This window comes from Heterodontus francisci, chromosome 9, assembly GCF_036365525.1.
Source record: "Heterodontus francisci isolate sHetFra1 chromosome 9, sHetFra1.hap1, whole genome shotgun sequence".
Classification (NCBI taxonomy): domain Eukaryota; kingdom Metazoa; phylum Chordata; class Chondrichthyes; order Heterodontiformes; family Heterodontidae; genus Heterodontus; species Heterodontus francisci.
Window position 1 is genome coordinate 114,354,168 of NC_090379.1, and position 26,665 is coordinate 114,380,832.

A 26,665-nucleotide genomic window follows, 5' to 3' on the forward strand; every position below is an offset into this window, starting at 1 on the left:
TGACTGTATTACTGAACAAACCACCCCTCACCCATTCTGTGACTGTATTACTGAACAAACCATCACTCACCCATTCTGTGACTGTATTACTGAACAAACCATCACTCACCCATTATGTGACTGTATTACTGAACAAACCATCCTCACCCATTCTGTGACTGTATTACTGAACAAACCACCCATCATCCATTCTGTTACTGTATTACTGAACAGACCACCCCTCACCCATTCTTTGACTGTTTTACTGAACAAACCATCCTCACCCATTCTGTGACTGTATTACTGAACAAACCACCCTCACCAATTCTGTGACTATATTACTGAACAAACCATCACTCAACCATTCTGTGACTGTATTACTGAACCACCCCTCACCCATTCTGTGACTGTATTACTGAACAAACCATCACTCACCCATTCTGTGACTGTATTACTGAACAAACCATCACTCACCCATTATGTGACTGTATTACTGAACAAACCATCCTCACCCATTCTGTGACTGTATTACTGAACAAACCACCCCTCACCCATTCTGTTACTGTATTACTGAACAGACCACCCCTCACCCATTCTTTGACTGTCTTACTGAACAAAGCATCCTCATCCATTCTGTGACTGTATTACTGAACAAACCATCCTCACCCATTCTGTGACTGTATTACTGAACAAACCATCCTCATCCATTCTGTGACTGTATAACTGAACAAACCACCCGTCACCCATTCTTTGACTGTATTACTGAACAAACCACCCTCACCCATTCTTTGACTGTGTTACTGAACAAACCATCCTGACCCAGTCTGTGACTGTATTACAGAACAAACCATCCCTCACCCATTCTGTGACTGCATTACTGAACAAACTACCCTCACCCATTCAGTGACTGTATTACTGAACAAACGACCCTCACCCATTCTTTGACTGTATTACTGAACAAAGCATCCTCACCCATTCTGTGACTGTATTACTGAACAAACCACCCTCATCCATTATTTGACTGTATTTCTGAACAAACCATCCTCATCCATTCTGTGACTGTATTACTGAACAAACCACCCCTCACCCATTCTTTGACTGTTTGACTGAACAAACCATCCTCACCAATTCTTTGACTGCATTACTGAACAAACCATCGTCACCCATTGTGTGACTGTATTACTGAACAAACCACCCCTCACCCATTCTTGGACTGTATTACTGAACAAACCATCCTCACCTGTTCTGTGACAGTCTTACTGAACAAACCACCCCTCACCCATTCTGTGACTGTACTCCTGAACAAACCACACCTCACCCATTCTGTGACTGTATTACTGAATAAACAACCCCTCACCTGTTCAGTGATTGCACTACTGAACAAACCATCCTCATCCATTCTGTGACTGTATTACTGAAGAAGCCATCCCTCACCCATTCTGTGACTGTATTACTGAACAAGCCACACCTCACACATTCTGTGACTGTATGACTGAACAAACCACCCCTCACCCATTCAGTGACTGTATTACTGAACAAACCACCCCTCACCCATTCTGTGACTGTATTACTGAACAAACCACCCCTCACCCATTCAGTGACTGTATTACTGAACAAACTACCCCTCACCCATTCTGTGACTGTATTAGTGAACAAATCACCCCTCACCAATTCTGTGGCTGTATTACTGAACAAACTATCCTCACCCATTCTGTAACTGTGTTACTGAAGAAGCCATCCCTCACCCATTCTGTGACTGTCTTACGGAACAAACCACCACTCACACATACTGTGACTGTATTACTGAACAAACCACCCCTCACCCATTCAGTGACTGTATTACTGAACAAACCACCCCTCACCCATTCTGTGACTGTATTACTGAACAAACCATCACTCACCCATTATGTGACTGTATTACTGAACAAACCATCACTCACCCATTATGTGACTGTATTACTGAACAAACCATCCTCACCCATTCTGTGACTGTATTACTGAACAAACCACCCCTCACCCATTCTGTTACTGTATTACTGAACAGACCACCCCTCACCCATTCTTTGACTGTATTACTGAACAAAGCATCCTCATCCATTCTGTGACTGTTTTACTGAACAAACCATCCTCACCCATTCTGTGACTGTATTATTGAACAAACCACCCTCACCCATTCTGTGACTATATTACTGAACAAACCATCCTCATCCATTCTGTGACTGTATAACTGAACAAACCACCCGTCACCCATTCTTTGACTGTATTACTGAACAAACCACCCTCGCCCATTCTTTGACTGTGTTACTGAACAAACCATCCTGACCCAGTCTGTGACTGTATCACTGAACAAACCACCCTCACCCATTCATTGATTGTATCACTGAACAAACCACCCTCACCCATTCATTGACTGTATTACTGAACAAACCGTGACTCAACCATTCTGTGACTGTATTACTGAACAAACCATCCTCACCCATTCTGTGACTGTGTCACTGAACGAACCACCCTCACCCATTCATTGACTGTATTACTGAACAAACCATCACTCAACCATTCTGTGACTGTATGACTGAACAAACCACCTCTCACCCATTCTGTGACTGTATGACTGAACAAACTACCCCTCACCCATTCTGTGACTGTATTAGTGAACAAATCACCTCTCCCCAATTCTGTGGCTGTATTACTGAACAAACCACCCTCACCCATTCTTTGGCTCTATTACTGAACAAACCATCCTCACCCATTCTGTGACTGTATTACTGAACAAACCACCCCTCACCCATTCAGTGACTGTATTAGTAAACAAACCACCCCTCACCCATTCTGTGACTGTATTACTGAACAAACCATCACTCACCCATTCTGTGACTGTATTACTGAACAAACCATCACTCACCCATTATGTGACTGTATTACTGAACAAACCATCCTCACCCATTCTGTGACTGTATTACTGAACAAACCATCCTCACCCATTCTGTGACTGTCTTACTGAACAAACTACCCCTCACCCATTCTGTGACTGTATTAGTGAACAAATCACCCCTCACCAATTCTGTGGCTGTATTACTGAACAAACTATCCTCACCCATTCTGTAACTGTATTACTGAAGAAGCCATCCCTCACCCATTCTGTGACTGTCTTACTGAACAAACCACCACTCACACATACTGTGACTGTATTACTGAACAAACCACCCCTCACCCATTCAGTGACTGTATTACTGAACAAACCACCCCTCACCCATTCTGTGACTGTATTACTGAACAAACCATCACTCACCCATTATGTGACTGTATTACTGAACAAACCATCACTCACCCATTATGTGACTGTATTACTGAACAAACCATCCTCACCCATTCTGTGACTGTATTACTGAACAAACCACCCCTCACCCATTCTGTTACTGTATTACTGAACAGACCACCCCTCACCCATTCTTTGACTGTATTACTGAACAAAGCATCCTCATCCATTCTGTGACTGTTTTACTGAACAAACCATCCTCACCCATTCTGTGACTGTATTATTGAACAAACCACCCTCACCCATTCTGTGACTATATTACTGAACAAACCATCCTCATCCATTCTGTGACTGTTTAACTGAACAAACCACCCGTCACCCATTCTTTGACTGTATTACTGAACAAACCACCCTCACCCATTCTTTGACTGTGTTACTGAACAAACCATCCTGACCCAGTCTGTGACTATATTACAGAACAAACCATCCCTCACTCATTCTGTGACTGTATTACTGAACAAACCACCCTCACCCATTCAGTGACTGTATTACTGAACAAACGACCCTCACCCATTCTTTGACTGTATTACTGAACAAAGCATCCTCACCCATTCTGTGACTGTATTACTGAACAAACCACCCTCATCCATTATTTGACTGTATTACTGAACAAACCACCCTCACCCATTCTTTGACTGTATTACTGAACAAACCAGCCTCACCCATTCCATGACTGTATTACGGAACAAACCATCCTCATCCATTCTGTGACTGTATTACTGAACAAACCACCCCTCACCCATTCTTTGACTGTTTGACTGAACAAACCATCCTCACCAATTCTTTGACTGTATTACTGAACAAACCATCCTCACCCATTGTGTGACTGTATTACTGAACAAACCACCCCTCACCCATTCTGTGATTGTATTACTGAACAAACCACCCTCATCCATTCTTGGACCGTATTACTGAACAAACCATCCTCACCTGTTCTGTGACAGTCTTACTGAACAAACCACCCCTCACCCATTCTGTGACTGTACTACTGAACAAACCACACCTCACCCATTCTGTGACTGTATTACTGAATAAACAACCCCTCACCTGTTCAGTGACTGCACTACTGAACAAACCATCCTCATCCATTCTGTGACTGTATTACTGAAGAAGCCATCCCTCACCCATTCTGTGACTGTATAACTGAACAAACCACCCCTCACACATTCTGTGACTGTATGACTGAACAAACCACCCCTCACCCATTCTTTGACTGTATTACTCAACAAAGCATCCTCATCCATTCTGTGACTGTATTACTGAACAAACCATCCTCACCCATTCTGTGACTGTATCACTGAACAAACCACCCTCACCCATTCATTGATTGTATCACTGAACAAACCACCCTCACCCATTCTGTGACTGTATCACTGAACAAACCATCACTCACCCATTCTGTGACTCTATTACTGAACAAACCATCACTCACCCATTATGTGACTGTATTACTGAACAAACCATCCTCACCCATTCTGTGACTGTATCACTGAACAAACCACCCCTCACACATTCTGTTACTGTATGACTGAACAAACCACCCCTCACCCATTCTTTGACTGTATTACTGAACAAAGCATCCTCATCCATTCTGTGACTGTATTACTGAACAAACCATCCTCACCCATTCTGTGACTGTATCACTGAACAAACCACCCTCACCCATTCATTGATTGTATCACTGAACAAACCACCCTCATCCATTCTGTGACTGTATTACTGAACAAACCATCCTCAACCATTCTGTGACTGTATTACTGAACAAACCATCCTCACCCATTCTGTGACTGTGTCACTGAACGAACCACCCTCACCCATTCATTGACTGTATTACTGAACAAACCATCACTCAACCATTCTGTGACTGTATTACTGAACAAACCACCTCTCACCCATTCTGTGACTGTATTACTGAACAAACCACCCTCACCCATTCATTGACTGTATTACTGAACAAACCATCCTCACCCATTCTGTGACTGTCTTACTGAACAAACTACCCCTCACCCATTCTGTGACTATGAGTGAACAAATCAACCCTCACCAATTCTGTGACTGTATTACTGAACAAACCACCCTCACCCATTCTTTGGCTGTATTACTGAACAAACCATCCTCACCCATTCTGTGACTGTATTACTCAACAAACCACCCCTCACACATTCAGTGACTGTATTACTGAACAAACCACCCCTCACCCATTCTATGACTGTATTACTGAACAAACCACCACTCACACATTCTGTGACTGTATTACTGAACAAACCACCCCTCACCCATTCAGTGACTGTATTACTGAACAAACCACCCCTCACCCATTCTGTGACTGTATTACTGAACAAACCATCACTCACCCATTCTGTGACTGTATTACTGAACAAACCATCACTCACCCATTATGTGACTGTATTACTGAACAAACCATCCTCACCCATTCTGTGACTGTATTACTGAACAAACCACCCATCATCCATTCTGTTACTGTATTACTGAACAGACCACCCCTCACCCATTCTTTGACTGTTTTACTGAACAAACCATCCTCACCCATTCTGTGACTGTATTACTGAACAAACCACCCTCACCAATTCTGTGACTATATTACTGAACAAACCATCACTCAACCATTCTGTGACTGTATTACTGAACCACCCCTCACCCATTCTGTGACTGTATTACTGAACAAACCATCACTCACCCATTCTGTGACTGTATTACTGAACAAACCATCACTCACCCATTATGTGACTGTATTACTGAACAAACCATCCTCACCCATTCTGTGACTGTATTACTGAACAAACCACCCCTCACCCATTCTGTTACTGTATTACTGAACAGACCACCCCTCACCCATTCTTTGACTGTCTTACTGAACAAAGCATCCTCATCCATTCTGTGACTGTATTACTGAACAAACCATCCTCACCCATTCTGTGACTGTATTACTGAACAAACCATCCTCATCCATTCTGTGACTGTATAACTGAACAAACCACCCGTCACCCATTCTTTGACTGTATTACTGAACAAACCACCCTCACCCATTCTTTGACTGTGTTACTGAACAAACCATCCTGACCCAGTCTGTGACTGTATTACAGAACAAACCATCCCTCACCCATTCTGTGACTGCATTACTGAACAAACTACCCTCACCCATTCAGTGACTGTATTACTGAACAAACGACCCTCACCCATTCTTTGACTGTATTACTGAACAAAGCATCCTCACCCATTCTGTGACTGTATTACTGAACAAACCACCCTCATCCATTATTTGACTGTATTTCTGAACAAACCATCCTCATCCATTCTGTGACTGTATTACTGAACAAACCACCCCTCACCCATTCTTTGACTGTTTGACTGAACAAACCATCCTCACCAATTCTTTGACTGCATTACTGAACAAACCATCGTCACCCATTGTGTGACTGTATTACTGAACAAACCACCCCTCACCCATTCTTGGACTGTATTACTGAACAAACCATCCTCACCTGTTCTGTGACAGTCTTACTGAACAAACCACCCCTCACCCATTCTGTGACTGTACTCCTGAACAAACCACACCTCACCCATTCTGTGACTGTATTACTGAATAAACAACCCCTCACCTGTTCAGTGATTGCACTACTGAACAAACCATCCTCATCCATTCTGTGACTGTATTACTGAAGAAGCCATCCCTCACCCATTCTGTGACTGTATTACTGAACAAGCCACACCTCACACATTCTGTGACTGTATGACTGAACAAACCACCCCTCACCCATTCAGTGACTGTATTACTGAACAAACCACCCCTCACCCATTCTGTGACTGTATTACTGAACAAACCATCACTCACCCATTCTGTGACTGTATTACTGAACAAACCATCACTCACCCATTATGTGACTGTATTACTGAACAAACCATCCTCACCCATTCTGTGACTGTATCACTGAACAAACCACCCCTCACACATTCTGTTCCTGTATTACTGAACAAACCACCCCTCACCCATTCTTTGACTGTATTACTGAACAAAGCATCCTCATCCATTCTGTGACTGTATTACTGAACAAACCATCCTCACCCATTCTGTGACTGTATCACTGAACAAACCACCCTCACCCATTCATTGATTGTATCACTGAACAAACCACCCTCACCCATTCATTGACTGTATTACTGAACAAACCATCACTCAACCATTCTGTGACTGTATTACTGAACAAACCACCTGTCACCCATTGTGTGACTGTATTACTGAACAAAGCATCCTCACCCATTCTGTGACTGTATTACTGAACAAACCATCCTCACCCATTCTGTGACTGTATTACTGAACAAACCACCCCTCACCTATTCTGTGACTGTATTACTGAACAAACCATCACTCACCCATTCTGTGACTGTATTACTGAACAAACCATCACTCACCCATTATGTGACTGTATGACTGAACAAACCATCCTCACCCATTCTGTGACTGTATTACTGAACAAAGCATCCTCATCCATTCTGTGACTGTATTACCGAACAAACCATCCTCACCCATTCTGTGACTGTATTACTGAACAAACCACCCTCACCCATTCTGTGACTATATTACTGAACAAACCATCCTCATCCATTCTGTGACTGTATAACTGAACAAACCACCCTCACCCATTCTTTGACTGTGTTACTGAACAAACCATCCTGACCCAGTCTGTGACTGTATTATAGAACAAACCATCACTCACCCATTCTGTGACTGTATTACTGAACAAACCACCCTCACCCATTCAGTGACTGTATTACTGAACAAACGACCCTCACCCATTCTTTGACTGTATTACTGAACAAAGCATCCTCACCCATTCTGTGACTGTATTACTGAACAAACCACCCTCATCCATTATTTGACTGTATTACTGAACAAACCACCCTCACCCATTCTGTGACTATATTGATGAACAAACCATCACTCAACCATTCTGTGACTGTATTACTGAACAAACCACCCCTCACCCATTCTGTGACTGTATTACTGAACAAACCATCACTCACCCATTCTGTGACTGTATTACTGAACAAACCATCCTCACCCATTCTGTGACTGTATCACTGAACAAACCACCCTCACCCATTCATTGATTGTATCACTGAACAAACCACCCTCACCCATTCATTGACTGTATTACTGAACAAACCATCACTCAACCATTCTGTGACTGTATTACTGAACAAACCACCTGTCACCCATTGTGTGACTGTATTACTGAACAAAGCATCCTCATCCATTCTGTGACTGTATTACTGAACAAACCATCCTCACCCATTCTGTGACTGTATTACTGAACAAACCACCCCTCACCCATTCTGTTACTGTATTACTGAACAGACCACCCCTCACCCATTCTTTGACTGTATTACTGAACAAGGCATCCTCATCCATTCTGTGACTGTATTACTGAACAAACCATCCTCACCCATTCTGTGACTGTATTACTGAACAAACCACCCTCACCCATTCTGTGACTATATTACTGAACAAACCACCCTCATCCATTATTTGACTGTATTACTGAACAAACCACCCTCATCCATTCTTTGACTGTATTACTGAACAAACCAGCCTCACCCATTCCATGACTGTATTACGGAACAAACCATCCTCATCCATTCTGTGACTGTATTACTGAACAAACCACCCCTCACCCATTCTTTGACTGTTTGACTGAACAAACCATCCTCACCAATTCTTTGACTGTATTACTGAACAAACCATCCTCACCCATTGTGTGACTGTATTACTGAACAAACCACCCCTCACCCATTCTGTGACTGTATTACTGAACAAACCACCCTCATCCATTCTTGGACTGTATTACTGAACAAACCATCCTCACCTGTTCTGTGACAGTCTTACTGAAGAAACCACCCCTCACCCATTCTGTGACTGTACTACTGAACAAACCACACCTCACCCATTCTGTGACTGTATTACTGAATAAACAACCCCTCATCTGTTCAGTGACTGCACAACTGAACAAACCATCCTCATCCATTCTGTGACTGTATTACTGAACAAACCACACCTCACACATTCTGTGACTGTATGACTGAACAAACCACCCCTCACCCATTCAGTGACTGTATTACTGAACAAACCATCCTCACCCATTCTGTGACTGTATCACTGAACAAACCACCCCTCACACATTCTGTTACTGTATTACTGAACAAACCACCCCTCGCCCATTCTTTGACTGTATTACTGAACAAAGCATCCTCATCCATTCTGTGACTGTATTACTGAACAAACCATCCTCACCCATTCTGTGACTGTATCACTGAACAAACCACCCTCACCCATTCATTGATTGTATCACTGAACAAACCAACCTCACCCATTCATTGACTGTATTACTGAACAAACCATCACTCAACCATTCTGTGACTCTATTACTGAACAAACCACCTGTCACCCATTGTGTGACTGTATTACTGAACAAAGTATCCTCATCCATTCTGTGACTGTATTACTGAACAAACCATCCTCACCCATTCTGTGACTGTATTACTGAACAAACCACCCTCACCCATTCTGTGACTATATTACTGAACAAATCATGACTCAACCATTCTGTGACTGTATTACTGAACAAACCATCCTCACCCATTCTGTGACTGTGTCACTGAACGAACCACCCTCACCCATTCATTGACTGTATTACTGAACAAACCATCACTCAACCATTCTGTGACTGTATTACTGAACAAACCACCTCTCACCCATTCTGTGACTGTATTACTGAACAAACCACCCTCACCCATTCATTGACTGTGTTCCTGAACAAACCATCCTCACCCATTCTGTGACTGTCTTACTGAACAAACCACCCTCACCCATTCATTGACTGTATTACTGAACAAACCATCCTCACCCATTCTGTGACTGTCTTACTGAACAAACTACCCCTCACCCATTCTGTGACTGTATTAGTGAACAAATCACCCCTCACCAATTCTGTGGCTGTATTACTGAACAAACCACCCTCACCCATTCTTTGGCTCTATTACTGAACAAACCATCCTCACCCATTCTGTGACTGTATTACTGAACAAACCACCCCTCACCCATTCAGTGACTGGATTACTGAACAAACCACCCCTCACCCATTCTGTGACTGTATGACTGAACAAACCATCACTCACCCATTCTGTGACTGTATTACTGAACAAACCATCACTCACCTATTATGTGACTGTATTACTGAACAAACCATCCTCACCCATTCTGTGACTGTATTACTGAACAAACCACCTCTCACCCATTCTGTGACTGTATTACTGAACAAATCACCCTCACCCATTCATTGACTGTATTACTGAACAAACTACCCCTCACCCATTCTGTGACTGTATTAGTGAACAAATCACCCCTCACCAATTCTGTGGCTGTATCACTGAACAAACCATCCTCACCCATTCTGTGACTGTATTACTGAACAAACTATCCTCACCCATTCTGTGACTGTATTACTGAACAAACCATCCTTCACCCATTCTGTGACTGTCTTACTGAACAAACCACCCCTCACCCATTCAGTGACTGCATTACTGAACAAACCATCACTCACCCATTCAGTGACTGTATTACTGAACAAACCACCCCTCACCCATTCAGTGACTGTATTTCTGAACAAACCACCCCTCACCTATTCTGTGACTGTATTAGTGAACAAACCAGCACTCACCCATTCTGTGACTGTATTACTGAACAAACCATCCTCACCCATTCTGTAACTATTACTGAACAAACCATCACTCAACCATTCTGTGACTGTATTACTGAACAAACCACCCCTCACCCATTCTGTGACTGTATTACTGAACAAACCACCCTCACCCATTCTGTGACTATATTACTGAACAAACCATCACTCAACCATTCTGTGACTGTATTACTGAACAAACCACCCCTCACCCATTCTGTGACCGTATTACTGAACAAACCATCCTCATCCATTCTGTGCCTGTATTACTGAACAAACCATCCTCACCCATTCTGTGACTGTATTCCTGAACAAACCACCCTCACACATTCTTTGACTTTGTTCCTGAACAAACCATCCTCACCCATTCTTTGGCTGTATTACTGAACCAACCATCCTCTCGCATTCTGTGACTGTATTGCTGACTAAACCATCCTCACCAATTCTGTGACTGTATTACTGAACAAACCATCCTCACCCATTCTGTGACTGTATTACTGAACAAACCATCGTCACCCATTCTGTGACTGTATTACTGAACAAACTATCCTCACCCATTCTGTGACTGTATTACTGAACAAACCATCGTCACCCATTCTGTGACTGTATTACTGAACAAACCATCCTCACCCATTCTGTGAGTACATCGTTGTGGTGGGGATGTGTTCACAAATTAATGGACACTGATTTAAAACTGAACGTCACCCAGAATGTCATCAGGCTGAATAACAAGTTGGAAGGGCATTGAAGTTGGCTCTGTAAATGGGAGTAGGAGATAACTTGATGTGCTTTGGTGTTGTGGTGGGTGTGTGAATTTAATCGATTAAAAAGGGATGGACTTGTAATTCACGGCTTTGTCTTCCTGTTTGGGTTTTAAAGATGGGATGGGTTGGGGTTGCAATGAGGATGGGTTAGAGATGTTTAGGAACTGAATGAGAGTCATCCTGTGTCACTGAGTTTTATCCATGTGTTTTACTTTTCAGGATCGTCCAGTATGGTTCACCACCACGGTGAGAAATACAAGGAGCGGATTATCATGGACAACCTCTCCGAGTATCAGAAACACCTTCAGGATCGCTTTCCTACGTTGCCAGTTGAGTGGTCAGAGGACAAAGGGGACGAAGGCAAAAGACAGACACCTGCAGGTCTGAGCTCCATTAAAGCTGCGTTGGTAATCCACCGAGCTTGTCACATTGAGTGGCAGGTTGCTGAGCAGTCACCAGCTCAACATTGGGAAGACCAAAAATGTCATCTTAGACCCTGACGCAAACTCTAATCCGTAATCTTGGTGTCCTGTTTATGGGATGATGAAAAGTCATCTGGCCCCTACATGTTTGTTCAGAACTCGCCCCCACATGCATCGACTAAACCTCCCCGCCCCTATCCCATCCCTTAGGAGAGGCAAAAAAGAGCCCATTCATGAACACCCCCTCTCAAAAGCGTCTTGGTGACCCATCAAAGCTGATCAGCTCCCAAGCGGCACAGTGGCGCAGTGGTTAGCACCGCAGCCTCACAGCTCCAGCGATCCGGGTTCAATTCTGGGTGCTGCCTGTGTGGAGTTTCCAAGTTCTCCCTGTGTCTGCGTGGGTTTCCTCCGGGTGCTCCGGTTTCCTCCCACATGCCAAAGTCTTGCAGGTTGATAGGTAAATTGGCCATCAGCAATTTCCCCTAGTATAGGTAGGTGGTAGGGAAATATAGGGACAGGTGGGGATGTGGTAGGAATATGGAATTAGTGTAGGATTAGTATAAATGGGTGGTTGATGGTCGGCACAGACTCGGTGGGCCGAAGGGCCTGTTTCAGTGCTGTATCTCTAAATCTAAATCAAATCTACATCAAACCTAGAATGGTTTATCTCCCCTCATCTCTGCTGTGTTTGCAGCTTTCTTTCAACAATGCCTCTTAAAGTCCTTCTTGAAGGGTTGCAAAAACTCACATCTGGAATCTCCCACTTGAGAAAGTAAAACTTCCACACATGCAACTTCACCCCCTGCTTCTTCAGTTTAAATAGCTTCTATCTGGTCTCATTATCTCAAATGTTCTATCCACTACTTCATTATCAATGGCATGAATAGTTTTGAATACTTGAATCTGATCCCCTCTCAGACAACACCTCTCTAATGAATCCAAACCAAGGTGTGAAGTCTATCTTAGACTTGAGATCATCCTCATTGCCTTGCTTTGTACCTTCTCTAGAGCCACAAAGTCCTTCAAGTGGGTAGAATGAAACTGTGCACATCACTCCAGCACTGTATATATGCATGTTGTTGTTCTGCTTCATCTCTTCTCACTGTAAAATGTCCCAGATTTACCAGATATAACGTCATCAACAATAATAACATCTTGCAGTTATATGCCGCCTTTAATGAAGAAAAACATCCCCAGGTGCTTCGCAGAGGCTCAATCAAAAAATTGACACTGAAGCAATGAAGGAGATATTAGGTAGGGTGACCAAAAGCTTGGTCAAAGAGAAACGTTTAAAGGAGGACCTTAAGGAAGGAGATAGAAGTGAAGAAAGAGAGGGTCATAGGGAGGGAATTCCAGAGCATAGGACCTAGGCAACTGAAGGCATGGCCGCCAAGAATGAAGGGAGTGGGAGTTGCACAAGAGGCCAGACCTCAGAGAGCTGTAGAGCTGCAGGTGGTTACAGGTGTGATGGAAAGAATATCAGCTGGAATAGGTTGTGAATAGTCTGATTAAGTCTGAGCCCGGGGAATGGAATCGATGTCGAGGGTATGGGATTTGAGTCGGGGCTGAAGTTGATGGCTTTGCTCTTTCCCATTTTTAACTAGGAAATTGTGGCTCAGCCAAGACAACATGGAGGCAGTGGAGGGGTCAGGAGAGGCGATGGTGCAGTAGAGTGGAGTGTTGTGACTATATTTTGCGATAAATAACAAGTCATGCTTGCTATTTTGTGTAGTTGTCACATTTTGATATTGATTCCTTTTCATCAAGTTGTCATTGTAATGCCTGTTTAAGGCGGGATCCTTGGCTTCTAAAAGATGAACAAGCCAATAGGGCATCCAGTGCACTTTTGGTTTAGGTTGGGCATGAGGGGGTCGCGATACAGAATTCGGAAACTTAACGCTCATTTTACGAGTGGCCGCAAGTTGAATTTCTGCCCCTTGATCCCTTTGCTGATTTGTCTTCTCCAGCTGCTTGTCCAACTCCCCACCCTATGACTCCAGATGTAGTTCTTGTTCCCAGCCCCCTTCATTCCAACCATCTGAGACTGTTCTTAGGGCACTCCTCCCTAGCTTTTTCAAAGTCTCTCTAAATCAGTCTCTAACTCTGTATAAGCTAATGGGTTTTAAGTGAGTTAAAATCTTGCCCTATACCTTAGACTCTGTATTTTGCCTTGCATCGTCTCCCTGAGGTCGAACCATACGGCACGTCAGTTGTGCTGGCTCTTTGAAAGAGTTATCTGATTAGTCCTATTCCCTTGCTCTTTTGCCAGAGCCCTGCAATTTTCCCCCTTTAACCATTTATCCAATTACTACTGAATTTGCTTCCAGCACCCTTTCAGGCAGTGCCTTTCAGATCATCATAACTCACTGCATTAAAAAAAATTCTCCTCAACTCCCCTGGTTCTTTTGCCAATTACCTTAAATCTGTGTTCTCTGGTTACCGGCCCTCCTGACAGTGAAACTAGTTTTTCCTTTCTCATTGTATCAAAACCCTTCATAATTTTGAACACCACTCTTGAGTCTCCCCTTAACCCTTTCTACTGTGAGAACAATCCTAGCTTCTCTAGTCTCTCCACATAACTGAAGTCCCTCATTCCTAGTAAATCTCCACTGTACCCTCTCCAAGACCATGCCATCAATTCTAAAGTGTGGTGTCCAATTGGGCACAATACTCCAGTTGAGGCCTAACCAGTGTTTTATAAAGCTTTAGCATTAGTTGCCTCCTAGTGCGTGGCACTATGAAGATGCCAGTTATCTCGCTGCTGTTGCCCAACCAAGGGAATAAAGTATTTGGCACAAAGAGGCAGCATATGTAAGGATAGAGATAATGACAGCTTCTTCAGAAATCAGAGGAAATAGTGAGGCTCTGGATGTTGAAAGAAGGAGAAGGAAGAATGGTGAGGGATCAAAAATAAGAGACTTTCAGAAAGTGCATCCTCGAAGCATGAAAAGCAGCTTTGTTGATGCTGAACTTGTTTCTAGCACAAAGCCAGTGGAAGTACTGATCCCATCTTTACCCATGCAGGACCCAAGAGGGTGTCAAAAGGCCTGAGGAGGTGGGCGGCCCTGCCCACCCTGGCTGATTACACCATGGAGCAAGGACTGAGACTGCCAGATTACGAATTGGTGGGAAAACCGGTGAATAAATCTTTTAAAAGACGAGAGGACCTGCAAGTGGTGCGCAACATGGTTGCTGAGTGGATCAAAGCATGGCGGATATGTAAGTTTAGAGTTCAGAAGCAATTTGGCAAGTTATTTCCCCAATTTTTCCCCACAGCTGTTGACAGCACAGAATGTCACATGCTCCACAGGCACTGACTGTTGCTGGGGTACAAGTTTTTAATTTTTTGTTAGCTGTTAGATCTGTTCTTAATCTGACCCATTTAGCATGGTGCTAGTGCCACACAATACGATGGAAGGTGTCCTCTGTGTGAAAACAGGACTTGGTCTCCACAAGGACACACTTGTGGGTTTGGAGTCGCATACAGGCCAGACTGGGTAAGGACGGCAGCTTTCCTTTCCTAAAGGACATCAGTGAACCAGATGGGTTTATGTGATAATCCATGAGCTTCATGGTTACTTATACTGATACCAACTTTTTATTCCAAATATCTTTAATTGTTTTTTTAAAACTGACTTTGGTGCGATCTCTGGATTATTAGTCCAGACCTCTGGATTACTAGTCCAGTAACATAACTGCTACAGTACTGATATGTCAGATTCCACTGCTCCGGACTCTCGCTATGGTATGGATTCCAGAGGTGCTGACTCACGCTGGGTTGCAGGTTTCACAGGCATCGACTCTCGCTGGGTTGCAGTTCCACAGGCGCTGACTCCGGCTGGGATACGGGTTCCACGGGCATTGACTCTGTCTGGGGTACAGGTTCTAAAAGTGCTGACTCTCGCTGGGGTACACATTCTATGGGCGCTGACTCTCGCTGGGGTACACGTTCTATGGGCGCTGACTCTCGCTGGGGTACACGTTCTATGGGCGCTGACTAATTTAAAGAATTAATTCAGAGTTTGCAACAAACATACGTTCCCTTAAAGAATAAAAGCCTCACGGGAAAAGTGTTCCAACCTTGGCAAACATGAGAAGTTGAAAATAGTTTACGATTAAAGGAAGATGCTTATAATATGGCCCAAAAGAGTAATAAACCTGAAGGTCAGGAAAATTTTAGAATTCAACAAAGGATGACCAAGAAATTTAACGAGAGATAATAGAATATGAAAATAAACTAACAAGAGACATAAAAACAGATTGTAAATGATTCTATAGGTAAGTCAAAAGGAAGAGATTAGCCCCTTAAAGGCAGAGACAGGAAGAATAATAATTTTTTATTCGTTCATGGGATGTGGGTGTCGCTGGCTAGGCCAGCATTTGTTGCCCATCCTAATTGCCCTTGAGAACGTGGTGGTGAGCTGCCTTCTTGAACTGCTGCAGACCTTGGGGTGTAGGTACACCTACAGTGCTGTTAGGAAGCAAGTTCCAGGATTTGACCTAGCAACAGTGAAGGAACGATGATATAGATCAAAGTCAGGATGGTGTGTGGCTTGGAGGGGAACTTGCAGATGGTGATATTCCCATGGATCTTCTGCCCTTGCCCTTCTAGGTGGTAGAGGTCATAGGTTTGGAAGGTGCTGTCGAAGGAGCCTTGGTGAGTTGCTGCAGTGCATCTTCTTGTTGGAATATACTCCTGCCACTGTATGTCGGTGGTAAAGGGAGTGAACGTTGAAGGTGGTGGATGGGGTGTCAATCAAGCGGGCTGCTTTGTCCTGGATGGTCGAGCTTCTTGAGTGTTGTTGGAGCTGCACCCATCCAGGCAAGTGGAGAGTATTCCAGTCTTGTGCCTTGTAGATGGTGGACAGGCATTTGGGAGTCAAGAGGTGAGTTACTAGCTACAGAATTCCCAGCCTCTGACCTGCTCTTATAATATTTATATGGCTGCTCCAGTTCAGTTTCTGGTCAATGGTAGCCCCCGGGATGTTGATAGTGGAGGATTCAGTGATAGTAATGCCATTGAACATCAAGGGGAGATGGTTAGATTCTGTCTTGTTTGTGATGGTGATTGCCTGGCACTAGTGTGGCGCAAATGTTACTTGCCACTTATCAGCCTAAGCCTGGATGTTGGGGAATAAGAAAATGGCAGAGATATTAAACAAATACTTTGTATCTGTCTTCACGATAGAAGATGCAAAAAATTTCCAGAAATAGTGAGGAACCACAGGTCCAGTGGAAATGAGGAATCTAGGAATATGATTAGTAAAGAAATAGTTCTGCAGAAATTAATAGGATTTAAATTTGGCAAATCCCCTGGATCTTTTGGCCTGCACCCTAAGGTTTGAAGAGGTGGTTACAGAGATAGTGGATGCTTTGGTCTTGATCTTCCAAAATTTCCTAGATTCTAGAATAGTCCCATGGATTGGAAAGTAGCAAATCGACTATTCAAGAAAGGAGAGAGAGAAAAAAGTGGGAACTATAGACCAGTGAGCCTGACATCACTAGTAGGGAAAATGCTAGAATCTATTATTAGCGACATGGTAACAGAGCACTTAAAGAATCATAGTATGATTAGGCACAGTCAACATGGATTTATAAAGGGAAATTGTGTTTGACAAATTTGTTAGTTTTTTCAGGTTGTCACTAGTCCTGTAGATGAGGGGGAAATAGTGGTTGTGGTATATTTAGATTTTCAAAATGCATTCATAAAGGTGCCACACAAGAGGTTATTACAAAAAATTAGGGCTCATTGGATTGGGGGAAATATATTAGCATGGACTGAGAGTTGGTTAATGGTCAGAAAACAGAGTAGGAATAAAAGGGCCATTTTGGGTTGGCAGGTTCTAACTGTCAGTGTACTGCAAAGATCTGTGCTTTGATCTATTTACAATCTGTATCAATGACATAGATGGGGGGGAACCGAATGTAATATATCCAAGTTTTGCCGACTCTAACTAAGATACAGGGACTTTTGTTCATGTATCAACCTAAACAGTGATTCTCAGCAGACTATTCCATCATGCTGGGGGAGGGGTGGGGGGGGGGGTGACACATAACTTTTGAGGGGTCCCTGGATACTGATTGGCTGTGAGAACCCTGACCCATTTATTCCACCACACCCCTCCTGTTGCACTGATTGGGAGTTGAGCATGTGACCTTGCTGATGTCTATTAGATACTGGATGGTGCTCAGAATCAAGCTTTGACTTTAATAAGAATCCTGATATGCTATATACAATGAAAACAGTGTTGTGATGTACCGTTCTAATTTGTGTTCCATTGTAGATTCCCATTGGCAGGATATCACTATAGAAGAACTGAAGAGAGACCTCAAGGCAATACACAGTCATGTCCAGCTCAACGCCCTAGCAACCTGTGCCTCGGGAGCTATTGAGCGCCCAAAACTGGAAGAAGATGAAGGTGTCATTTACATTGATATACCTAAACTTTTCAATTCCTTTTCAGTGTTGTGTTGTTTGTGATGTTTAAGATGTCTGCAGCTCTCCCTTTCTGACTTTACCTCACCAATGGCACAAAAGCGTGTGATCCTTGCTGTAGTGCTGGGTAGTTCCCCAGGGCGGTGAAACCAGCCCATTATAACTACAAGAGGCTCAGTTTGTTTTTTAAACTCAGGAGATGTGGGTGTCACTGGCAAGGCCAGCATTTATTGCTCATCATTCCTTTCACCACTGACTGCAAAATCTGGGCAACCATATTTTGCCTTTTAATCAATGTGAGATTCTCCCACCTTCACCTGCTACTCAGTGTAAGACTCTCCCTATAGCCTATCAAACACAGTATGTGGGACTCTCCCTATTGTTCCTGTTACTCAGTATATGACTCTCGCCAATGTTCCTGTTAGTCAGTGTGTGACTCACCCTATTGTTCCTGTTACTGTGTGTGTGACTCACCCTATTGTTCCTGTTACTCAGTGTGTGACTCACCCTATTGTTCCTGTTACTCAGTGTGTGACTTTCCCTATTGTTCCTGTTACTCAGTGTGTGACTTTCCCTATTGTTCCTGTTACTCAGTGTGTGACTCACCCTATTGTTCCTGTTACTCAGTATGTGACTTTCCCTATTGTTCCTGTTACTCAGTGTGTGACTCACCCTATTGTTCCTGTTACTCAGTGTGTGACTCACCCTATTGTTCCTGTTACTCAGTGTGTGACTCACCCTATTGTTCCTGTTACTCAGTGTGTGACTCACCCTATTGTTCCTGTTACTCAGTGTGTGACTTTCCCTATTGTTCCTGTTACTCAGTGTGTGACTCACCCTATTGTTCCTGTTACTCAGTGTGTGACTCACCCTATTGTTCCTGTTACTGTGTGTGACTTTCCCTATTGTTCCTGTTACTCAGTGTGTGACTCACCCTATTGTTCCTGTTACTCAGTGTGTGACTCACCCTATTGTTCCTGTTACTCAGTATGTGACTTTCCCTATTGTTCCTGTTACTCAGTGTGTGACTCACCCTATTGTTCCTGTTACTCAGTGTGTGACTCACCCTATTGTTCCTGTTACTCAGTGTGTGACTCACCCTATTGTTCCTGTTACTCAGTGTGTGACTCACCCTATTGTTCCTGTTACTCAGTGTGTGACTTTCCCTATTGTTCCTGTTACTCAGTGTGTGACTCACCCTATTGTTCCTGTTACTCAGTGTGTGACTCACCCTATTGTTCCTGTTACTGTGTGTGACTCACCCTATTGTTCCTGTTACTCAGTGTGTGACTTTCCCTATTGTTCCTGTTACTCAGTGTGTGACTTTCCCTATTGTTCCTGTTACTCAGTGTGTGACTCACCCTATTGTTCCTGTTACTCAGTATGTGACTTTCCCTATTGTTCCTGTTACTCAGTGTGTGACTCACCCTATTGTTCCTGTTACTCAGTGTGTGACTCACCCTATTGTTCCTGTTACTCAGTGTGTGACTCACCCTATTGTTCCTGTTACTCAGTGTGTGACTCACCCTATTGTTCCTGTTACTCAGTGTGTGACTTTCCCTATTGTTCCTGTTACTCAGTGTGTGACTCACCCTATTGTTCCTGTTACTCAGTGTGTGACTCACCCTATTGTTCCTGTTACTGTGTGTGACTTTCCCTATTGTTCCTGTTACTCAGTGTGTGACTTTCCCTATTGTTCCTGTTACTCAGTGTGTGACTCACCCTATTGTTCCTGTTACTCAGTATGTGACTTTCCCTATTGTTCCTGTTACTCAGTGTGACTCACCCTATTGTTCCTGTTACTCAGTGTGTGATTCTGTCTGTTGTTCCAAATGCTCCGTATGTGACTCTCCTTGTTGTCCCTGTTACTCCATGTGTGACTCTCCTTGTTGTTCCTGTTACTCCATGTGTGACTCTCCCTATTGATCCTGTGACTCAGTGTGTAACTTTCCCTATTGTTCCTGTTCCTCCATGTGTGACTCTCCCGCGAGTTCCTGTTACTCAGTGTTTGACTCTCCCCATCGATCTTGTTACTCAGTGCGTGAATCTCCACTGTCCATCTCCTGCTCCCTCCCACTATCTCCACTCGCTACCAGCCTCCCACCGACTCCACTCGCTACCAGCCTCCCACTGACTCCACTCGCTACCAGCCTCCCACTGACTCCACTCGCTAACAGCCTCCCACTGACTCCCAATCGCTATCAATGTCCCACCAACCCCCATTGCTGTCAATCTCCCACTGACTCCCCTATCACTATTAATGTCCCCATCTCAGTCCATTATAACTGTACAATCTATAGGATAAGTAGCATAACGATTATGTTATTGGAGTGATAATCCAGAAGCCTGGACTAATGCTCTGGAGACATGAGTTCAAACCTCATCATGGCGGCTGCCGAATTTAGGCTCTGTTAATTAAATAAATTTGAAATAGAATTTGTATTTGCAATAATGTCCAACTACCGGATTGTTGTATCAACCCATCTGGTTCACTAATGTCATTTAGGGAAGGAAATCTGACATCCTTACTCTGTCTGGCTTACATGTGACTCCAGACCCACAATAAATGGTTGACTCTTAACTGCCCTGTGAAATGCTCCAGCAAGCCACCTTACAACTGCCCACAGATTTTTTTGTGTGGTGTTTTACTTGGCAAGTTGCTGTTTTTGGCGATCCTTTTAAGCCCACCTCCCTGTACAGGGACTCTGTAGCATGTGTGAGCAGGACAAGCGTCAGGTTAAAGAGCCCTCACTAAGACTTGCAGAGGCAAAACCAGGAAGTATTAGTTACAATATTTAATGTTTGGCCATAATTAAGAGTTATCACGCTGTTAAGAAATCACTTAACTTTTTCTGCTGTCTTTAATGGGTAAGTACTGCACATTCATGCCGTTCCTGTGTTTTAAGGGCAAATCTCTCAGTAATATACTCATGTAGCGTAGCGTCTGGAGGAATCGGGCAAATCGGACAGCATCTTCCTGATTTCCACATTTGACTGTGCATGTGTGGACTGTGGAAGTTGGTGCCCGAATTATTGCATAATAAATGAGTGCTGACAGCCTCACTGTTACACTTAATGCAAAATCCAGGATGGAGTGTCTCTCACTCAGAGTAATGGGGACAGTTGGGTGGTCACATGCTTAGAGTAACAGGATTATACACAGATAGTACAAGTTTTCATGTCACTGAGTTTCTCTAAAATGCCAGTGATTTCTTTATAGATCTCATCAAAATTCACTTGAGAGGTGAAGTCCAGGCTGTACCTGAGGCTCTTCAACCGCTCATCAGTGAGGCCCTGAACAACAGTAACAAGCACGTGCGGTTGGCAGCAGCAATCTGCCATGTCGCAATGGAGAAAGTGAATGAAAGAGTCACTGAGATCCTACAGGACAACCTCCTCCATGGTAAGGACCATTGCTGTCTGATGCAAGAAAAATTACTTGCATTTATGTAGCGCCTTTCACAACCTTAGGATATCCCAAAGCACTTTACAACCAATGAAGTCTCAGATCCATAACCACAGAGTCACTATGGTGCGGAAGGAGGCCATTCGGTCCATCCAGTCCATGCCGACGCAGAAGGAGGCCATTTGGCCCGTCCAGTCCATGCCAGCAGTCCAGTCAATCCCATTCCCACTCTCTGTTCCCGTAGCCCTGCAAGTTTATTTCTCTTAAGTGCCCATCCAATTTCCTTTTGAAATCATTGATTGTCTCCGCTTCCACCGCCCTCCCAGGTAGCGAGTTCCAGGTCATTACCACTCGCTGTGTTCTTCCTCACATCCCCCACTGTATCTCGTGCCCAAAACTTTCAATCTGTGTCCCCTAGTCCTTGTACCATCAGCTAATGGGAACAGATTTTTGTCTACCTTAACTAAACCTATATTCCTATACACCTCCTCAATCTCCTTTGCACCAGGGAGAAAAACCCCAGCTTCTCCAAGCTAACCTTATAGTTAAAATCCTTTGTCCTGGAACGATTTTGATAAATCTCCTCTGCACCCTCTCAAGGACCCTCACATCCTTTCTAAAGTGTGTCGACCAGAACTGGACACATACTCGAGTTTTGGCCTAACCAAAGCTTTAGAAATGATCAGCATAATTTCCCAGCTTTTCAGTCAATGCTTGTAATTATGAAGACCAAGATCCCATATGCTTTGCTAACTACTCTCTCTCGATGTCCTGTCACCTTCGAAGATCAATGAACTCCCAGGTCTCTCAGTCCCTGCACACTCTTTAGAACTTTGCCATTCCATCTATATTGCCTTTCCCTCTCCCTTCTGCCAAAATGCATCACCTCACACTTCCATTAAATTATTATTATTAAATTCCATCTGCCACTTGTCTGCCCATTCTACTAGCCTGTCTTTGTCCTGTTACAGTTGATCCTCACCGTTTGCCAGACCTTCAAGTTGTGTATCATCAGGAAATTTTGAAATTCTACTCTGGATTCCAATATCTAATTAATTTATATACATCAAAAAAGCAGTGGTCCTAGCACTGAACCTTGGGGAACACCACTGTCTCCCATCCTCCAGTCTGAAAAACAACCATTTACCATGACTTGCTGTTTTCTGTCCTTAAGCCAATATTTATCCAAGCTGACACCAGCCCTAAAATAAAAGCAAAATACTGCAGATGCTGGAAATACGCATCAGGTCAGGCAGCATCTGTGGAGAGAGAAGCAGAGTTAATTTTTCAGGTCTGTGACCTTTCATCAGAACTTGCAACGGTAAGAAAAATATTAGGTTTTAAGCAAGTGATGGGGGATGGCGGTGTTGGGGAAGAGAACTAAAGGGAAGGTATGTGATTGGGCAGAGGGCAGGAGCGATTAAATAACAAAGATGTCATAGGACAAAGGCAAAGGGCGTGTTAATGGTTGCGATGAAAGACAAAGCAATAATCCAAAGAGGGTGTTAATGGCAGAATAACGAGCAGCTCTGTCCAAAAGCACATGAAAAACAGGCACATGGTTTAAAAAAAAGTAGAATAATTTAAAAAAAATAAAGCCAGTCATGCTCTGAAATTGTTGAACTCAATGCAAGGCTGTAGTGTGCCTAATCAAAAGATGAGGTGCTGCTCCTCATCATATTATCTATCTCCCTTGTCATCCAAGGAACCCTGGTTTTGGTTCCCCTACCTTTCACCCTTGTTGGAATGTACTTAGCTTGTAAGTGAAACATCTCCTTAAAGATCATCTATTGTTACGTTACTATTTTTCCTGCAAGTCTTTGCTTCCATTTTACCCTGGCTAGATCCCCTCTCATCCCATTGAAGTTAGCCCTCTTCCAATTTAGAAGTTTTACTTTATATTGTTCCTTGCTCTACTCTATTACTAATCGAAACCTTATCATACAATGATCGCTCTTAACCCAAGTATTCCCCCAAAGACACTTGGTCCACTTGTCGCACCTCATTCCCCAGAATCAGATCCATCAATTTTTTTTTCCTTTGTTCGGGAGATATGGGCGTTGCTTGCTAGGTCAGCATTTATTGCCCATCCCTAACTGCCCTTTAGAAGGTGGTGGTGAGCTGTGTTCTTGAACCGCTGCAGTCCTTTGGGTGTAGGTATACCAACAGAGCTGATAGGGAGAGTTTTCCAGGATTTTGACCCAGCGACAGTGAAGGAATGGTGATATAGTTCCAAGTCAGGATGGTGTGTGGCTTGGAGGGGAACTTGTAGCTGATAGTGCTCCCATACATCTGCTGTCCTTGTCCTTCTAGATGGTAGAGGTTGTGGGTTTGCAAGGTGCTGTCGAAGGAGCCTTGGCGAGTTGTTGCAGTGCATCTTGTAGATGGTACACACTGCTGCCACTGTGCGTCGGTGGTGGAGGGAGTGAATGTTGAAGGTGGTGGATCGGGTGGCAATCAAACGGGCGGGTTGCTTTGTCCTGGATGGCTTCGAGCTTCTTCAGTGTTGTTGGAGCTACAACCATCTAGGCAAGTGGAGAGTATTCCATCACACTCCTGACTTGTGCCTTGTAGATGGCTTTGGGCAGACAGGAGTTGAGTTACTCGCCGCAGAATTCCCAGCCTCTGACCTGCTCTTGTAGCCATAGCATTTATGTTGCTGGTCCAGTTCAGTTTCTAGTCAATGCTGACCCCCAGGATGTAGATAGTGGGGGATTCAGCGATGGTGATGCCATTGAATGTCAAGGGGAGATGGTTAGATTCTCACTTGGTTGAGCTGGTCATTGCTTGGCACTTGTGTGGCGCGAATGTTACTCGCCACTTATCAGCCCAAGCCTAAATGTTGTCCTGGTCTTGCTGCATCTGGACGTGGGCAGCTTCAGGAGGAGTAGCGATTGGTGCTAAACATTGTGCAGTCATCAGCGAACATCCCCATTTCTGGCATGATGGAGGGAAGGTCATTGATAAAGCAGCTGAAGATGGTTGGGCCTATTTTTACCCTGAGGAAGTCTTGCAGTAATGTCCTGGGGTTGAGATGATTGACTTCCAACAGCCACAACCATCTTCCTTTGTGCTAGGTATGCCTCCAACCAGCAGAGAGTTTTTCCCCTGATTCCCATTCACTTCAGTTTTGCTAGGGCTTCTTGATGCATTACTCGGTCAAATGCTGCCTGATGTCAAGGGCAGTCACTCTCACCTCACCTAGCTGGAATGAGAACGTACTGGTTAAGGAACTTCTGAACATATTTCAGAAATTCCTCCCCTTCCTTTCTTGTTATTCTAACATTTTCTCATTCCATATTTGGGTAATTAAAGTCCTCCAGTATCACCCCTCAATCGTTTGTGCACATCTCTGTGATTTCCCTGCAGATTGGCTCCTCTATATCTCTCTCTCACTCCAAATTTGGAAAGTTGGTGCACGTGGTAAGATTTTGTCCAGTTTAAATTTTAGATTAAGAGTCAGGCTTTAAATTTTCTGATGTGGTAAATAGCCTTGTTAAACAGAAGCAGCCAGCAGTGCCAGTTATCTGTCAATCATTTGGAAGTAGTTAGGTTTCGTAAGTGTTAAGTATGATAGCAGAAAGCTGAGCTAGCTAGTGAGTCATCAGAATCCTTATATTAAGCAGACCAGTTTCTTAGCCGAAACAGTGAGAGAGGGGCACGGTTGGCCAAGAGACAATTGCCTAAGTGAGATGTTTGCCAGACTGAATTTGGAAATTTGGTGCATGTGGGAATTCGGTGCAGAGGAGGAAAGAAGGGCTCTTTTTTTCTATCTTTTTCAGCCTCCAGCAGTTGGTGAGTCGTCTTCCTCTGACTCCAAGGTAGGTGAATGCAACTTTCCATTCCGTCAGCTTGAATTATTAACTAATTGACTAAAAAGAGATTGTACAGAGATAGCAGGGCTGGTGGTGTGCTGCAAATGCAGCATGTGAGAAACTGTGGAATGCATTGCAATCCCGCACCACTATGTCAGCAGCAAGTGTCTGAAGCTTGCTCAACGTCAGCTCAGAATTGCTGAGCTGGAGACTGAGTTGCAGACATTGCGGAGCATCAGGGAGGGGGAGAGTTACCTGGGCACTTTGTTCCAGGAGACAGTCACCTTTCTTAGAGCAGGGAGGCCATTAGAGATAGCCAATGGTCAGGGACAGGAGGGAGTAAATGCAAGTGAGGCAGGGAGGGGGAATCTGCATGTAGTGATGGAGGAGCCTCAGCCCCTGACCTTGTCCGACAGGTATGAGGTCCTTGCAACCTGTGTGGATGAAGAGAAGGACTGCAAGGTGGATGAACGGACTGACCATGGTGAAAGATGCCATTCCAGTGGGGGGGAGTGAAGAGGAATGTGGTAGTGATAGGAGACAGTATAGTCGGGAGAAAGATACTGTTCTCTGTAGCGGAGACCGAGAGCTTCAACGGCTGTGTTGTCTGCCCGGTGCCAGGGTTAAGGACATCTCCTCACGGCTGAAGAGGAACCTGGAATGGGAGGGGGAGGATCAAGTTGTTGTGGTCCATGTGGGAACCAATGACATAGGTAGAACCAGAAATGATCTGCTTAGAGAATTTGAGGAATGAGGGTCCAAACTAAAACGCA

General features: G+C 43.9%; 1 protein-coding gene across 1 annotated transcript in view; it reads left to right on the plus strand.

Moving 5' to 3' along the window:
* The window catches only part of heatr4 (HEAT repeat containing 4), a 218,662-nt gene that overhangs the window by 86,217 nt on the left and 105,780 nt on the right, over window positions 1-26,665 (plus strand). Inside the window, exons 3-6 of the mRNA XM_068038394.1 lie at window positions 12,033-12,194; window positions 15,260-15,454; window positions 18,520-18,654; window positions 21,892-22,074. Coding sequence (XP_067894495.1) covers window positions 12,033-12,194; window positions 15,260-15,454; window positions 18,520-18,654; window positions 21,892-22,074 — 675 coding nt within the window. The remainder of the gene's footprint in view (window positions 1-12,032; window positions 12,195-15,259; window positions 15,455-18,519; window positions 18,655-21,891; window positions 22,075-26,665) is intronic.